The 17,230-nt window shown below is 54.9% G+C and overlaps 1 protein-coding gene across 20 annotated transcripts in view; it reads left to right on the forward strand.

Annotated features, from left to right (window-relative positions):
* The window catches only part of BPIFB3 (BPI fold containing family B member 3), a 25,061-nt gene extending 8,692 nt beyond the window's left edge, over positions 1 to 16,369 (forward strand). For 8 of the 20 annotated variants that reach the window (XM_040650711.2, XM_040650712.2, XM_040650714.2 and 5 more), the window contains 21 exons: positions 3,214 to 3,647; positions 4,609 to 4,724; positions 5,337 to 5,574; positions 5,691 to 5,854; positions 7,804 to 8,109; positions 8,182 to 8,257; positions 8,461 to 8,576; positions 9,068 to 9,182; positions 9,278 to 9,382; positions 9,586 to 9,741; positions 10,765 to 10,828; positions 11,155 to 11,218; positions 11,555 to 11,646; positions 12,420 to 12,593; positions 12,807 to 12,860; positions 13,105 to 13,272; positions 13,353 to 13,420; positions 14,592 to 14,634; positions 15,035 to 15,098; positions 15,277 to 15,353; positions 15,886 to 16,312. In XM_040650711.2, coding sequence (XP_040506645.1) covers positions 8,037 to 8,109; positions 8,182 to 8,257; positions 8,461 to 8,576; positions 9,068 to 9,182; positions 9,278 to 9,382; positions 9,586 to 9,741; positions 10,765 to 10,828; positions 11,155 to 11,218; positions 11,555 to 11,646; positions 12,420 to 12,593; positions 12,807 to 12,860; positions 13,105 to 13,272; positions 13,353 to 13,420; positions 14,592 to 14,634; positions 15,035 to 15,098; positions 15,277 to 15,353; positions 15,886 to 15,909 — 1,533 coding nt within the window. In that variant the 5' untranslated portion in view covers positions 3,214 to 3,647; positions 4,609 to 4,724; positions 5,337 to 5,574; positions 5,691 to 5,854; positions 7,804 to 8,036 and the 3' untranslated portion in view covers positions 15,910 to 16,312. Of the gene's footprint in view, positions 1 to 25; positions 139 to 3,213; positions 3,648 to 4,608; positions 4,725 to 4,931; positions 5,170 to 5,336; positions 5,575 to 5,690; positions 5,855 to 7,803; positions 8,110 to 8,181; positions 8,577 to 9,067; positions 9,183 to 9,277; positions 9,383 to 9,585; positions 9,742 to 10,764; positions 10,829 to 11,154; positions 11,219 to 11,554; positions 11,647 to 12,419; positions 12,594 to 12,806; positions 12,861 to 13,104; positions 13,273 to 13,352; positions 13,421 to 14,591; positions 14,635 to 15,034; positions 15,099 to 15,276; positions 15,354 to 15,885 lie in introns of those variants that run through there. The other 12 variants (XM_046902882.1, XM_040650719.2, XM_040650720.2 and 9 more) reach the window with 10 other exon arrangements.
* The last annotated feature ends 861 nt before the right edge of the window (positions 16,370 to 17,230 follow it).

Below are 17,230 nucleotides of genomic sequence, written 5' to 3' on the forward strand. Positions count from 1 at the left end.
TGGGCTCCTCTGCATCGTTCTTTGTTCTAAAAGTCGGATTGTTTGAAGGGGGAGGAGGACTGCATCCGCTCTTTGCAGAGCTGCACCTCGCGAAGCTATCAGGAATTGCAGATACGGATTAGAGGGCTTGAATGCGAGGTGTGTTCGGTCACCTAAATCCTATTGGCACCGTTTGAGCTTTGCCTGGGTAATTGATTCACATGTAAATCGGGCGGATAAATCCTTCACAGCTGAAATGCGCTCTCTTTTACCCCCATTTCTTTGCTTCTTTCTCTTGAATGGCGCGGGACTATAATGTCACAAAGGGAATCCTTCGCCAAGAGGGCAGGAGAAGCGCGGTCCGTGTGATGCTTGTTCCTTGCATTCCTCACCTGGTAATGGCTTGGCTCTGTCGCTTCTGGCCCATCACCTGCTTGTGCAACCCTCAGAGGAGGCCAGGTGTGCCTTTATTGCTCCAAGTGCACGTTAGCCAAGGGCTGAGCACGGGACGGACCTCTTTATTTTTAGCCACGGAGCGGAATGTTGTTGTGAAAGGGGGGCCCCGCTGGCAGCCCAGGTTTGTTTGGTTTGGGGATCTGCACGGAGGGACAGGAGCTGGTGGGAGGGAAAGCCTTTGTTTTGTGAGCACTGAAAGCTATATTTTTCCATCAGGCTTCATTGCTGTTCCATTAGAGGCAGGGCTCCGATGGAGGAATGTTGCCTAAGCCTCCCCCTCCCAGCCCGCTTCCATTGGACCAGCAGTGCCACTGATGGCCATTCCTGGAGCCCCGCAGCCCCTCACCCTCACATGGCAGTGATGCCACCTCCCCCATAGGTCACACACTGAGCTGTGTGTGGCACAGGGCGCTGTTTGGTAGTGCACATTCTCAGCTGCAAAACACCGTTTTGCCACAACCACCACCCTGCCCGTGACGGGAGGGTTGGAATTAGGTGATCTTTGAGATCCCTTCCAACCCGAGCCGTTTTCTGAGTCGATGAACATAGCCACCACTATTAGCTATGCATTTTTGCAGGCGAGCCGTATTCTGCTCCCATCCAACTCTGCATCAGCAGAGCTCATCCGCTGCCACCGCTGCTGGAATGCACCACCCCCACCTCACTGTGCTCACTGCCACTCGTTGGTCTCCATCAACTTCCTCCAGGTGTCACTGAATGGCAGTGGGGGTCGTTTTTTCTGCCCGGAGGGATTCAATACCAAACCTTTGCTCCATCCCGACTTCCATGTCAGACACCCTTCTGACCGGCCGCCCCTCTGCTGCCATCTGTCACGCAGCAACGAAATGTAACAGAGTGTTGGTGGGAAGGTTCAGCCTCTACTGCCATAGCACCAATATCTGCCTCTGACATCATGGGCTGGCATCATAAAATAGGAGGCGTTACTTTCGGAGCAGGCCTCCTTAAGAATACGGTCCATGTATGCAGATAAAACAAAGCTTATGTTAACCTCGATTGGTTTTTTTTTCTTTAAATTCAACCAACATCAAAAAGAGGACAACAAAAGCATAAAGGCAGTGGGATGCGGGGTTCATGGGGATACAGGGGGTCTATGGGGATGGGGGGTCCATTGGGATACATGGGGGGTCCATGGGGATGTGGGGTCCATTGGGAGCGGCTGCTGCTCTCCTGGTGTTGGTCAGGGGTCTGTGATGGGGTTTCACTCCTCCTGTGCCTCGTCCTTGCCAGCAGCTGTTCAGCTACGTGAGCACTGCCAAAAAGCATCAGCGTGAATGAGGTGCGGTGGGGAAGCGAGGGGTATTTCCTGCTGGAAAGGGAGGGCTTATGAAGGTGTGGTGAAGAGGCAGAATCAAAGTTTTTCTTTGAGCTGAAGGTCTGCTTGCAGCTCTGTCTGTTCTGAGACCTCGCAGGCTGTGTGTTTGTGTCGGCAGGCAGCAGAATCTGCTCACCGTGTGCTCTGGGGACGCTCGGGCTGCTTTGGAACCCAATTAACGCCTTGGCTTTGGAGATGCCCTTTGGCAGCATATCCCATATTCGAACCATCCGTGTGAAAACTGCCTTCCGTCCCACCCCAAATCCCTGCTTGAGCCGCTTATGCTGCAATCCTGTTTGCTGGAGGTGTTCTGCTGATGTGATTCCTTTCCCAGTGCTTTACTTCTGCCTCTGCTTATCTGCCCGCTCCCCTCCGCTGTGCTGGGGGGCATTGGATGGCCCCATCCAGAGCAGAGCTCTGCCCCTCTCCCCCCATAATGGTGTATGGGGGTCTTGGATGCCCCGAGGTTCCCTTGGCTTAGGGCTGAACCGATTTGCTTCTGCATTTGTGTAACAAAGGCTGCTGTGTGCCTCCTATCATCGCTGCCAGCTGTTGAGCATCAATATTTATAGGGTTTGTTATACAGCTTCTTGCATCTCTGGGCTGGATATGGGGGGGGGGAAGAAGGCAATGAGATGGTTCATGCCCACTGCTGCCACCGTCCAGGATGTGAATTTCTCTCCCCATCCCTACACGGGGTTGCCGTGAGTGGGGGATTTTGTGCCTGGTTTGGCTGTGTAGGAAACATCCATAAATCAGACAGGGAGCAGCTGCCGCTCTCCGCAGAGCCAAAATGCATCAGATCTAAAAGCACTGCTCAGCTCCTCGGCGTGGGGGGGATGGAGCTGCTGTTAATTCACCTCAGGGCTGCTTCTAATAGCACAGCGCAGTTCCCCTGCGAGGATGAGGTGGGTGTTCTGATGTCAGGCGGGGATGGAAGGGAGGTTTTAGGAATCAAAGCTTTGAGAAAGGAAGGAGTGCGGGTTGTGCTGTGATATGGGGAGAGTTCCCTGCTTTGGTACTGATGGAAGCCCTGCCGGTTCCTGGGGGACTGCAGGCTGTTCTGTCACAAATCCCACGGCAGCTCAGCCCTGAATGAGGGGCTGAGTGGGTTTGGTTCGTGGCTTGTTTGGCTGCTGGGTTTGGTTCACCCTTGTGTGGTTTTCAGCTGTGTGCCAGGCAGAAATCCTGCTCGTGCCCAGCTCCTGGCTTTCAGCTGCTTTTACCAGAGCAAAACGGCTTAGGAAGTCTGTCCGAAGCACTTGACACGAGGCTCAGTGCCTTGCAGAGGTGTCATTGGCACCGCTCAGCAGCGGGCCGTGGTGCTGCTGCTCTGACACAGTGCTGTCCCTTCAGCCTAAAGGGGAAGGAAAGCAATGGGGAGAGCTGCTCTGTTTCCTGGACAAGGAGCTGGCGGCTGATCAGAGCTCTGCTTTTCTCCTTAGGAAATGAAGCTTCAGAATGTCCCATCTCCTCCTTGCGCCGTGGTTTGGCCGAAAGAAGTGAGGATTGGGTGGGTCTGCAGGCGTTGCCACGCTGTGGGTAGGATGGAGCTGCTGTGCTGTGTGGGGTCCTCCGGTGCCCAACCCCCTCGTGGGCCCTGGGCAGGGATGAGCAGTGGGAGAAAACGCATTACAATCCCTGTTCTTATCAGATCCTGAGCCTGAGCAGCACTGCTGTGCGTTCCGGGCAGCGCTGCCGATGGCTGCGGTCACATTAACGGTGCTCCCTCCGATAGCCTCTGCTTAACAACAGCTTCTGCTGGGAAAGAAACAAGTGTTTGCAGCACGAGCTGAGCCCGCGGAGAGGTGCTCTCAAACTGCCGGAGCTGACCTTGGTGTGATGCGTGAGGGCTGCAAAGTGCCACCATTCAATGAAGGTATTTCTTCCGAGCTGCGCCGCACCGACTCAGGGAACCTCAGGGCTGCGTTTCGGTAACGCTGCAGCAAATGAGGAGTTGGGTTTTGGATTCACGCTGCTCCAAGTGAGCCTCCCGAGCGCTCCCCTCCCACACGCAGTGCTGCTGGTAGGGCTGCTCAGTCCGCTGCTGGGTCGGTGCTGCTGATGGCTGCGTTGCACGGCAGCTCCCTGCGGACGGCGGCCGCTTTGATGCCTCTCGGTGTAAAGCACATGAAAAATCCTTCACTTCGGTTCTAAAGGCTCAGTAAAAAAAATCCCGCCGGGACTTTGATGCTGAGGAGATGCTGCTCAAAGTGCCCCAACCCTCTGAAGCCCGCCTGGCCGCCCTTATCTCAGAGGCAGAGCAGCAAGTGGGTGCCTCAGGCAATAAAACAGCGGCAGCAGCAAAACTGCGCGCTGATTATTTACCGTCTGAGCATCTGCAGGCGGGAGAGGAAATCGCCCTGAGAGCCCTGCGGTGCCTGCAAGGACCCCGTTCTTTGTTATGGGGGCTGTGAATGGCTGCATGAGGACCCTTTGCCACCGTGCAGCCGAGCGGTGCCCCACGCTGGGTGCTGGGATGCTGCTGGGTGCAGGGCGGCTGTGCCGGGGGGGCAGCAGGGCTGCTGCTGGCTGCTGCTGGAGGATCAGGCTGTGCTGCTCTGGCATTCCCCACGCCTCGCTGCTGCTGTGTGAGTGAGGGAGTGGAATCGGCCTCAAACCAATTTGGTTTTATTATGTTTTTTAGTTTTATTTTAACTCCACTCGGCAGTGTGACATAGCGGGGCCGGGTGTGTGGTTGGCTCCCGTGTGCTATATTTGTTTTCCAGGGCGATGCTCGGTGCTCTGCAATGTGTCACACACTGCACCAAATTGCTTTTCACAGTTAAGAGGGAATTAAACGATCTCCTTTTTTGTCTATATTGCATTTCTGTGCACAGGAATCAATCCGACCCCACTGTGAGTTGGTTTAGGAGCGCTCTCCTGCCCGTGACTGCGAAATAATTCTCTGCATAGCATTCCCAGCCCGTTCCTGTTTGGTGATGGCTCCGACTGGGTAAGCACGAGTGTGCCTGGTAACACCGGGCTGCAGAACAGCCCAGTGCTTTTGGGTTCACTCCCTGCCCCGCTGAGCAGCACCAGGGCTGGTACAACCCCACAGGGCTGCAGGGATGCTCCTGCTGTGCTGCCTTGGCACTCAGCGTGGTGAGCACAGGGGGCTCCCTTAGGAATGGGCATTTATTTGTATCATGGCTATGGGCAGGGCTGTGATTTACCCCCAGAGGGGTGTCTGCACAAAGCATGGCGTTAATTCTGCACGCTGTGCTGAGGATGTGTCCAGAGATGCTGTGTCCTGTCTTCATTAAGAGCTGAGCGAGATGGAAGGCTGAAATCTTTCCTTACAGAAGACGTATGTGTGTAATATAAGGCTGCTGCTAATTCTTCCTGGGGATTGGCAGAGAACACCAAGGACAAATTCACTCAATATTGCGTTTTCTTCTGTAAGTGAAGCTTCCCAAAGCTGAGGAGAGACAGAAACATGACTTGGTGTCTGAGCTGCTCTCCTTCAGTCCAATGGAAAGAGCTGTCTTTATTTAAGAGGTCTTTGTCGGCACTGTGGTGCCGATGCTTCCTGTGACAATGCAATGGACAGAAATCTATTTTCCAGGCTGGAAGGAGTGCAGGAAAAAAAAAACAAAAACAACCCAACAAATTGGAAGAATGAAGAGTGAGGAGGAATTGAGGTGTCCACAGAGTTCACAGCGTGGGTGATTGGAAGTGATGGGGGAGAGAAAGGCAGTGAGTGCTGCTTGCGTAGCACACAGCACCGGGTCTGACTGCAGGGCTGGGGGCTGTGTGTGCCCATACCGTACTGCCTGTGCCCATGTACAGCACCTGGTAACAAGGTTTGTACCTTCTGGTTTGATAACATTCAGCTCATTGTTCTGCAGTATGTTGGGAAAAGATGGTTTTCTGTCCGTGAAATTCCACGGTGATGCTGATTTGTTGCTTATCCTTGTAGCATTTGTGCTGTGTGCCCTGCTGTGCACCCAGAAGCCATCACTGCTGTGCACCCAGAAGCCAGCACTGCCGTCCCTTGAGCTCATCTTCACCCTCAGTGCTATCTGCACATCCTTCCCGACGTCGTTTCTACCTCTCGAGTTCCATATGTAGGAAACTGCACAGGTGAGCGATCAGACGCAGCCGCATGGAGGGACACCTCTGACGTCTGTCTGTGCGTGCCGTGCTGCGAGCACTGTGTGTGCAGCCAGCAGGGAGCAATGTGTGCCCCAGGTCAGCATGAGCCGGGGCCTCCCCGAGGCTCAGTGCTGCTATGGGTGCTCAGCACCTGCTGGGCTGCTGTGCCATGGGAGCTGCTGAGCGGTGTGAGCACAGCTGGGGGTTGGTGGCCCTGGGATGGAGGCTGGCCCTGTCTGCAGGGCTCAATGTCTGCAGCTCTGCTCTTATCTCCGTGAGTTTCCAGGTCCTGTCTGATAAGATCTTGCTGCTAGAAATGAGCTGCTGGGCCCGGTTTTGGGATGATTCCTTCATTGCAATCCCATAAACAGGGTGGGGAAATAACCCTCTGCTATGCAGGGCTATGAGGCAGAGCGAGCAAAGCACTGAAGAACATTGCTGCACGTGTTTGGTGGTGGCTTCTGGACTGCGTTGCTGCTGCCCATCACAGCCCCCACTGCACACACTGTGCTGTGCTCCCGAGGAGAGGGGAGAGCTGGGGCTTACAGCTGCTACAGCCACACTTTGGCTGCTCTGGAGCCAGGCTGGGAGCTCTCAGCCCGGCAGCAGCCTGCGTTCACACGTACTCCATCTTCTCTCCTCCCCAGATGTTGCTCTAACAGCCTCACCCCATTCATTTGCAGCGCCGTTTCCATACGCAGCGCTTTCTCCCTTTCCGCAGCGCTGCTCCCTTTGGCTGGCTCCTTTGTTTTGTTGACATCAGAGAAATCACTTTCCATTGACATCTGAGCACAGCAGTTCCATTCACGCCCGCGGCAGCCGCTCACCGCCCCACGGGCAGCAGGCAGTGTTTGCTCAGGGCAGTGCTATCGGAGGGTGCAATTCGTGCCACCAGCTTCAGTTTTCTTCCCCTCGAGAGACGGCGCTCAGTTTCTGTGTATCCTTAATAGGAGTTTCTGTTTCCCCTTTGAAGGAGTTTTATGGGCCGAGGTTACTCTTTCTTTTTATTCACCGCATAACAACAAAGTAGCGTTGTGCTCCATCAGCCTGCAAACCTCCAGCACGTATCGCGACCATAAAACCCCTCTGCTGTTGTTCAAACCGGGGGCAGAAGAATTCACCCTATTTCCATTCAGGTTGCTCACTCTTTTATCCTAAGACCTGCGTGCGGCTCTCCCTGAGCTCCTATGGCTCTTAACACTGGAGAATAAGAACTGGCAGATTGAATCACGTTGAATAACGTATATTTGTTTGCTTCTACACCGCTCTGCGAAGCGCCTCGGGGCTGCTCGGGGCATCCACGTGCAGTCTCTCCTCAGCCCTTCTGCTATCCAGCGTTTGTGTTGTGATAATCTCCTGCTGAGATCCTTGCGATGCTTCATTTTAATCTATCTTCCCATGTCACCGCAGAGCTGAGCTCAGCCTTCCCGTAAGTGACACCTGCAGCACTGCTGCGAGGGGAGAATGAGATCCAGGTGAGTGAGAGGAGCGAAGGGTGCGACTGAGCAGCACAAACCCAGGCAGAGAGAAGGAACCCTGTGCTGGGGCACAAAGCACGCCGTGTCCCTGCACCGCAGGCTTTGTGGCTGTGAGGCATTGGGAGCTTGGATGGTGCTGTCCCAAAGGGCGCAACCTGCGATGGGAGCACTCGACCCTAAGGGCAGTGGTGTGTGTTCCCCTGCCAGCTGCTCCCCGGGTGTGATGCCATCGGCTCGGCTTTGTTCTGCTGCGTGCAGCCTCGCTCTGCTGCACAGCACCGAGCAAAGCACCGATAGCATCTGCCCAGCCCTGCACAATGGAAAGTGGCACGGCACCCATCCAGGGCCCGTTCTCAGCCCTCCTTTGGGCTCTGCTCCTGCGGCACCGCTGTGTCGCGCTGATGCTGCTGGCTCTGTGCGTTTCTGTACAGCCGTGCTTCTCGCTGTTGCTCTTTACAGATGCGCTACGAATCCATCTGAAGGTCAGCCTCAACAAAGCCGATGCTCATCAGCTTTCTCCAAGTTGCTTTTTTAATTTGGTGAAGAAAATCATTTCCCAACGCTGCATTTGAAACACCAATGAGCACTGCTAATCCCACAGCTCCTCAGGGTGGGGAGATCCGATCCCCTCCCACCCACCGGCCCCCGGTGTGCCCCGTGTGCTGCACTCATTCTGACAGCTCCCCCAAAAGATGGTTTCCTTCGAGCATGGGGTCACCGCTGTGGGCACCTTTTTAAGGCAGAGGGGGAAAAAGCAGTGCCCAGGTGAGTGCCCCAGGATGGGAAGGGAGGCGGCTGCTAGGGAAGGCAGCAGTGACGTGGTCCTGTATAAATCAGCAGCCTGGCAGCTGGGTGTTGCTGGCGGAGATGCAGGGGGTGCCCACTGCTGGGATGCGACGGCGGCGAGGAAAAGGTGTGTCCAACTGGTGGCAAATTTGATATAAGGGCAGCTGCTGGCACTGCTGCTGCAGCACCAAAACGCAGCGGGCAGGAGCCGGGTGCTGTGCAGAGCCGGGGTGAGACAGCATCTCCCAGTGCAGGCGACAGCAGAGCCGTGTCTTGCAGTGCCATCCCTGTTCTTTTGCACTGCTCCTGCCACTGCCTCCCCTGCTGCAGGACGATGAAGCCGCTGAAGCTTTTTGGAATGGTCGTCTTCTGTGGGCTGCTCTCACCCACCCAGGGGGTCCTTTCCGGCCTGTCCTGTGCCATCAGTCCCAGGGCCATGCAACAAGGTAATGGGAGCGATGGTGGTCCCATGGGGCTGGCATGTGGTGTATACGACTGCTGTCATCACTGTATGGTTTCTTGGGGCTGCAGCGTTCACAGGGAGGGAGACCTTCTGTCTCCAGGACGGGGGTGGCATTCTGCACCGAACAGCCACGCAGAGCTTCAGGATTCTGGATCCTTTCCTGTCCTCTTTGCCTTTGCTTTCATTTCCCCGTTAGAGCAGCTGATTGTTTGCCAACAGCCACGGTGAAGCTTAGCAGCCATCTTCACGTGCATGGTGCTCTGGCTTGCTTCTTGTTGCTTCTGTTCCAAAAACAGACCAAAGGAAAGCAAAACCAACACCCTCTGGAAGCGAGCAGCAAGCAGTGGGCTGCAGCTGTGCCACGCTCCTGCCGAACCCACTGAGGGCAGCTTTGTTATTGGGCATTACAAAACATCACCCCCTCTATTTGACCACGTGGGTGCTGGAAATGGCTCACACGGAGCTGTTTTGCAGTGCTGTCCGATGCCATCATTCAGACCGGGCTCCTCGAGAAGCACCTGCAGGGCATGGCGCTGCCAAACATCATGAGTGATCGGGGTCTGCTGAGCTCCCCCACCATCATCACGGGGTGAGCAGGGCTGGGCACTGCAGGCTGCTCCCCGGCAGCGCTTTGCCCTCGGGGCGCTCTGTAGCTTTGTGATGGCTGTTTGCTGCTTTCTGCAGGCTGCACCTGGAGCGCTCCTGGCTGCCCACGCTGTCGATAGCACTGCTGCCGGGGATTGGGATGCAGTTGGTCGTCACCGTGCACCTGGATCTCAGTGGCAACTGGTGAGTGTGCACGGCTCTGAGGTGCTGGCAGGTCTGTGGGTGTCCCACAGCACGGTGCTTCGAGTCCTGCGTGGCTTCACCTATGATAGACCCACATATAGTTCGTGGCCTTCGCCACTAACGACCGCAGATGGAGGTTTTGCTGAGCCTCTCCGGTGAGAGGAATGGATTCCATCTCTCAGCCTCTCATTCGCCTCTTTCAGCTTGATGGGCATTCTGTCCGAGGTGATCGCTATCTCCCTGGATGTGACCATTACCTCCAACATCAAAAGCACAAGTTTCGAGTTGGGTACAGTCCACGTCACTGTTGATGACTGCTTCTGCATTCTTGGTGCTGTAAAGATCAAGCTGATCTCTGGGTAAGCGCTCGTGGGTTGATATTTTCCATTGCCCTGTGCTTTATCCCGTGATCTGGACTGGCTGCCAATGCTGTGCCAGCTGAGCCAGGGAAGAGATTCCTTTCCTGCTGCCAGTGTTGGTTCCTCAATGGAAAATTGGCTGTTGGAAGATGAGGGCTGACCTGCCTTATTTGCTCATGGGCACATTAAGATCTGAATGGCGAGGTTTAGCATCAGTTCCAGTGCAGTTCTGTTAGACCTAGCTAGTGAACTGGTATCTGAGACATACTAAGCTGAAGGTGTGGGGGGGTGTGCCAGGAAAGCAGCCCCATTGGTGCGCCCTGCTCTGTTCTCCAGTCTTGGCCTTTGGCTGCCATAGCAGAAAGATGTTGGGCGTTTGATCCATCAGTCTGACCACTGCAGGGCTGTGTGATCCCATGCAAGTATCCCCTCTGCAGGGGGTGGGTATGTGTATGCCCTGATGGTTCTGCAGGGAGAACTCTCCCATAAGTAGAGTGCTGCATGGAGAGTCCACACCGCCTGTGGACTGCAGCACTGCTGTGTGTTCGAGCTCAGCGGTCCAGAAATGTATTGATTCTCAAGCTGAATGGCCTGCACTGCCTGCAGGCAGCATGTAGCCCACAGTGATCTATTTAGCAGCAGTGAGGGAATGCTTCACAGCAGATTTCTCCACTTGTTATTCCACACGTAAATGTTTTGTTTCCCATAACTAACGTGGAACTCACAGTAACATCACCTTCCCTTAACTAGAGCACAGATTTCAACACCAGAGGGAGATGGCCAAGCTCAGGATATGCTGTGAGAAACTTGTTCCTTGCCCACAGTGGTGTCTGCACACCCCAAGTGCTGCAGCCATGGGCTCAATCCTCCCCCCATGGAGCACACAGCCCTTCTGCTTGTGGTGCTGGGAGGAACGTCTGGGGCTGTGTGGACAGTGAGGGTCTTCTGCTCTGCTGCAGTGCCCGGGAGCTGTTGGTTTTTGGCCCTCATACATTCCCTTTTGTTTTCTTCCCTCCTTTCCAGCTTACTGTCCCTGTCAGTGCATGACATGGTGTTCAGCCACCTGACGGCAACTCTGCCTGGTTTGGTAAGCCTGAAATCTGCCCTCCTCCCATATCCAAAATGCAGAGATGTTGGGCATAACGCATTGCATGGCTGCAGTGAGCTGCGGCATGCCCATGCTTTGCTCCCACAGCGGCAGTGTGCAGTGTGGGCAGCCTGGCTGCTGCTGGTGCACTTTGCCTGCGGTGTCCCCAAGCAGCCCATGTGGGCTCCAGGGGACCTCCACCACCCCCAGCCCATCCCAGTGCCCTCTGGCTGCCCCGTGGCTTCATGCTGCAGCTCAGAGCCATCGGGGGCCGCTGGGGCCGTGCAGGGCACCCGTGAGCCGTCCCGTGCTGTCTTCTATCACAGCTGTGTCCAGTGATGGATGCTGTCTCGGAGATAGTGAACGTCCAGCTCCTGAGCACTCTGAATGGTACGTCCCAGTGGAAGATGCTTGCTGTGCTTGGCAGGTGGGATGTGCGTTGTCCCGTGCTGCTACTCCGGTGCTTTGGGGTCCCAAGTGTTCTGAGGGCAGAGATTGACTGAGAGCATCTCAGGGCTTCGGATTCCAACTCCTATCTTTGAGCTACGTCCTCAGCTCAGATCCCACAGAGTTTAATTCGGGGACGTTTTGCCAGTGCTGAGTGACAGCAATTTTACAGAGCTCCCCAGAGATGTGGGTGCTCGGTGCGTGCTGCTCCCTCTGCTGGGACCTGGGGCAGGAGGAGCTCTGTGTTCCCTGACCATCACCAATGGCTTTCCCATGCAGTGGTGATGCCAGTCGGCTTGAAGGGGATGGTTCACTACCACCTGGTCGGCCCACCATTCACCTCCGGTTCGTCCCTGATGATGGATTTAGATGTAAGTGAACCCTGGCTATCAGTACCATGCGCACCCCGGGCTTCTTTCAGCACAACCAAACAGAAGGGCTGTGCTGATGAGCTGTTCTGGGGCTGCCAGCTAAACGTGCCAGCCCCTGTCCAACCTCCAACCCCATCACCAGGTGGTTGGCTGCTCTCTTTTGCTTTACTGGCAAACTTGCTGCATTCTGCACATTGCATTCCACATTGTTTGCAGGCTGCATGGGATGAGCAGTTGCCACCCCCTTGCACCGCCTGAGGCTGTGGTGCAGCATTTTGCCTTTGCTGTGCACTCTCTGTGATGGGTGAATGCTAAACCAACCAATGGGTGTATTTTTTTTGTACTTCTGCCTCACGGGAAAAAGACTTAAAAAAACCCAAATGGTATTTTCAAACAGTACTTGAAACAAACAAAGTGAGGGCAAGCAAGAAGCAACTGGCAGGTGAGGAGTAAGGGCTGAAAGAAGGCTGAGTGCTCCACCCGGCAGGGCAGCAGTGCTCTGTTCTTTCTTTAGTGCAGATGTCATCAGGATCAGTCTTTGCTCCCACAGACAGTCAGTCTCCTTAGCAAATAGGTGGCTTTAGTGCGGGTTCGTTGCAGTTGGAGCAGTGTTCCGTGGGGTGAAATGGAGCAGTGGGCTGGGATTTGGGCAAAGCATGCTCATCATCGGGGGCTGCAGTTACACACAGGGCTCCATCGGCTCCTTTCACGCGCTGAATCTGGAAGGAACAGCTCTGTGTGCAGCGCAGCACCACGTTGCTCTTTGCTCACAGGGCACGGTGCAGCAGATGGGAGGCAGCATCATCCCCCACGACTCGTATGCCTCCACGTTGCCCCCGCTGCTGGACGGGCTGCTGATCATCATTTTGCGCCAGAGCTTCCTCAGCTCCCTGCTGGCTCTGCTGCTCCATATCCAGCCATACACCTTCCCCTGCTCGTCGGAAGCTGTGAGTGCCACAGCGCTGCGTTGCACATCAGCAGCTCCTCCTGCTGCTGCTGGCTCTCACCTGAATGAGCGAGCGGCACTGCTGTGCACTGGGGGGGCTTGGGGCTGGCCCAGGAACGTGAACCAAGTGTTTGGGAGCAGGGCAGGGGGAGCAGGTGGGTGGTGCTGGGATCTTCAGAGTGCCCACCTGCGCTGTGCGCTTCTCTCCCTGCAGTTCTCTGGGGCCAACCAGCTGAGAGATTCCATCACAGACCTTTATCCCACTGGGGTGAGTGACTTTGACTGAGTAAGGTTTGGGTAAGTGTTGCTGGGTCCGTGGCCATCTACAGGATGCACCTGTCCAAAGTCTGCATGACCTCAGGGGAGCCCCACAGAGCTGTGGGGCTGTGTGGGTCCAGATCCAGCCAGATCCAGAGTGTGTGACTGGATCTGGGAACCCCACAGAACCGTGGGTCTGGGTGGGTCTGTGGGTTGAGTGAGGGCAGCCATCTTCGTGTCCCCCATCCCCGCAGTGCACCAGCTGCCCCGCAGCCAGCCCTCTAAGCATCCGTGTGGAGTGTGTGGGGAACCCCATCCTCCTCTTGGAACCCAACAAAGCCACCGTTGAGCTGTCAGTCCTGCTCCAGGTGTTCGTTAAGCGCCCGGATGGGTCCGTCATCATCCTGCTGCTCCTGAAGGCAGTAAGTGGGACACGAGGTGCCCGGGCTGCCAGCAGGGGCTGGCATCAGCATGGGCTGACCCTCTCGCTGTCTGCTTGCAGGACCTCAGTCTGAACGTCCGCCTGTCGATCTCCAGGGGCAGTCTGATGCTGGCCTTCTCTCTGAGCAGGTGGACTGCCCCCCCCGTGGTGCCCGCTCTGGGGCTTTGCTGGAGCTCAGGGTGCAGGGTTGGGGTGTGGGGACACAGCGTGGCAGGAGGGGCAGCACATCCCACCGGGATGCCCCGAGCAAGCTGGAAGCAATGGGAGCAGGGAGCGGTGAACTGCAGTGCAGTTCAGCCCCGTTCTAGGCTGCTGGAAGCCTCTCCAAGGCAATGTGGGCTCTGGAGCTGCTGTCTCCGGGCATCTTCCAGTATTTGTGGCCCCCGGATTTCCCAAATCTGAGAATTCCACACCTGAATGGTGGCACAAAGTGGAGGAGCATTGCTCGTCACAGCGGTGGGAGAGTTTTAGGAGCGTGGAAGGAAATCTGTGTCCGTTTTATAACCAGGAGAGATGAGGCAGTCTGAAAAACTGTGCCAGTGTCAGTTTGCTTTGATCCCGGGCAGCACTTCCAAGTGCCTGATATTGGACATGAGTGATAAAGGAGCAAAGGGAAATGCTGTCGTTAGTGCCAGTCAAGGTACGATTAAAGACTGGGAAGCATTTCTTACAGCGTGAGGTCTGAAGGAATTCAAGCCATTTACCTTGTCAAAGAGTTAGATTTAGAAGCAACATTGGCACAGCCCATATGCAGCGATACAGACAATGGAAATGCATCAAAGGGCTTTTAATTCAATAGACAAAGATATAACAAGATTCAATGGAAGCAGAAAAGAGAAGCTCAAAGTGGAAATAAAGCAGAGGCTTTAGCTATGGAGATGTCTGTGTGATCGCAGTGACAGATTGGGAGCTTTGGCAGAGCTCATGATCCTTATGTTTGGACTGGGTGCTCTTTCTAGAAGCTCTGCTCTCAGCTAAACAGAAGCTGATTCCTCTTCTGAGGTGAGCAGCTACCTGGGCACAGGAGGGGAGGGGGAAGCCAGGAGCCTGTGTGTGCCCTGCTGCGGTGCTGTTTCATTCAAGCCAGTGAAAATTAAGATTTTAACGCTGATTTATTGTTTTTCTTTTGCTCTTCTGCTCTCTTTCAAGTGTGGCAATGCCTGCTTTTAATGTCAGGACGCTGTGGTCCCTTTAGGGACGATGCTCATAGGAGCCCCTTGCCCATGGGCTGAGGGGTGTGGGGGCTGAGCTCCTGCTGCTGACCCACTGTCTGATGCCATTGGCTTTTCCTTTCTGCAGGGTTTCCCTCTTCTTGGAGTCATCTGACATTGGCATCAGTGAGGTGAGTCCCCCATCAGAAGGGCCCTTCCCGTGGGGTGTGGTGTCCATGTGCTGGGGGGCACAGTGCCAGGGGTCTGAGCTGTCAGCTGCAGCTCTGCACACCGTGGCAATGCTTTTGCTGCCTTTTATTATTCTTATTCATTATTCTTCTTCTTATTATTATTGTTATGCCTTTCCTAATAATGCAAATGCGAAGCCTGCAGTCTCTGTTTATTCACCCTTGCTTGGGTTAAGCTCACTGAGCTCCAGCTGAAACGTTACCCCTAGAACTCTTCCCAAAGGAAGCACCAAATACAAACTGAGAAAGAAAAGTAGATTTGATTTAAGAAAAGGCCATGCGCTGAGCTGAGCTCGCTGCCGCCACATGCACTGCTCACAGTGCTGTTCCATCTCTGCCTCAGATCTCCAACCTGAAGCCACACCTCACTAAGCTGCTGGTGGAGATCTACCTGCCACGTCTCAATGGTAAGGGGCCTGGGCAGCCCTTGATTTTGGAGCGCTTTGGTTGTGGAGAGGGGGTGGTGTTATATGGCAGGAGGGTTGCTGTGTCCAAGCTGAGTCTGCAGCTGTATGCCTACCAGACAGCTCTCAGCACTGGGGGCTGTGTGTCCCTGCACTGGGTTAGGCTCTGTCTGTCTTGCAGCTGTTGCAGGCGATGGGATACCCCTGCCAGATGTGTTCGGAATAACTCTGATGGGAGCGGAACTCCAGATCTTGTTGGTGAGTGCTGGACACGGCTCTGCCCTCCTGTAGGCACTGGTGTGAGTTGGGTTGCTGGGCTTGTTTCTGGCATGTGGGTCCTGCTGGGGACACTCTGCAGAGGCAGGAAGTACCACTGGGTTGGAACATCCTGCAGCCCTCCAGAGCAGTGCCACACAAAGAGCCCGAGTCATGCCAAACTCTGAGCTCTGCAGAGAAAGGACCTGGGTCCATCTGGTGCCAACGGGGTGAACGGGAGCCAGTAGTGTGTCCCTATGGCCAAGAAGGCCAATGGTGGCCAACAGGGGGACCAACAGCCAGCAGTGTGTCCCTATGGCCAAGAAGGCCAATGGTGGCCAACAGGGGGACCAACAGCCAGCAGTGTGTCCCTATGGCCAAGAAGGCCAATGCTGGCCAACAGGCAGACCAAGAGCCAGCTATGTGTCCCTTTGGCCAAGAGGGCAATGGTGGCCAACAGGGGGATGAAGAGCCAGCAGCGTGCACTGGTGGCCAAGAAGGGGCTGGGCAGTAACGTGGCCATGTTACCCTGCAGGGACTGTTGGTGATCTCCGTGTGAGCCGTGCAGGGTGCAGGCAGCTCTGGGCACGGCCCTGGAAAGAAAGAGAGAGGAGATCCGGTCAGGATGGAGCGTTGGGACCAACATTATCTTCTTTCCTTTCCTAAACGTACTGCAAGGTTCCTGGTAATATTTAATGCACTTTAAATTAAACTGGCTTACACGGTACTGAGATGCTCGCATAAGCCAACACCAGCTAGGCAGCTGTGTGTAGAAATATTTATTTAGAGAAATGAGGGTGAATTAGAGGTCACGGCTGTAGAAGCAGCATGGGATGCTGCAGCTAAATGGTTAAATTCCTTCAGAATTTGGTAACGTTTTTGTCAGGGTAATGAAAAAGTGAACTTCTTGCACGTGGCTCTGTGTGGATGTCTCGAAGTACAAAGCTCTGAGCAGGAGCTCGGGATACATTTGTCGTTAATTCCTTCAGCAATAAACATTCATTCTTTTTTAGTGCTCAGAAGGAGGTTTGTGATGCTCTTGGGGGTGTCCCTCTGTGCCTCCTGCTGGAGGATCTGCTCCCTCTGTGACAGCGCTGTGTCGGGGTTGGGTTTGGAATCTTCCATCCCAAATTCCTAAGAACAACTCTCTTGGATTGCCAGTGGCTCCTGCTGTTGGGGAACCCTTTGCTAAAACACTTGTAGAAATGAGAACGAGTTTCCAGGCTGGCAGACATTAGGTCCTGTGTCACCCAGGGCACCCTGGGGCCGGATGAGCTCTGAGCACCCGCGTCCCAACCCAGTGGTGTGGGTCTGGCAGTGCCAGCCTGGTGCCAGGAGGGGCTCAGGGCACGGTGACCCGGGCCCCTTGCTGCCAAGCGAATAAATGTTCTTCCTACTGCAGCCTATTCCTCTTGGGAAGGTAGGTTAAGATATATTAGTCAAAGAATAATGGTTGCAGCTCTACCAGCAAACTTTTATTAGGAACAGTTCCTGCTATTGCCAACCTCGGGCATTAAAATCATTAGTCAGGTCCCCAGGACGGGCATAGAAACCTTCAGGTTTTTTCCCTCCCTGCAATAAATCACGCTGGCTTGTTTTGTTTCCCTTCCTATCCCCGAGTCTCTGAAATATGAGGTTTTCAAGTGCTTTTCAGCTGCTCCAAAGGCTGGAAATGATGTGGACAGGGAAAGCAGATGGATGTGTAATTAACACCGCTCCGTGGGTTGGATGCTGAGTGCACAGTGAGCGGTGTGGGCGCTTCTCCTGGGCAGCGCATGGGGACCCTATCCCTCACCAACCATAGAATCACAGGGTTGGAAAGGACCTACAAGGTCATCTAGTCCAAAAGTGACACTTGTGGCACCGTAGCACGGGCTCTG

Source organism: Gallus gallus, chromosome 20 (assembly GCF_016699485.2).
Source record: "Gallus gallus isolate bGalGal1 chromosome 20, bGalGal1.mat.broiler.GRCg7b, whole genome shotgun sequence".
NCBI classification, from domain to species: domain Eukaryota; kingdom Metazoa; phylum Chordata; class Aves; order Galliformes; family Phasianidae; genus Gallus; species Gallus gallus.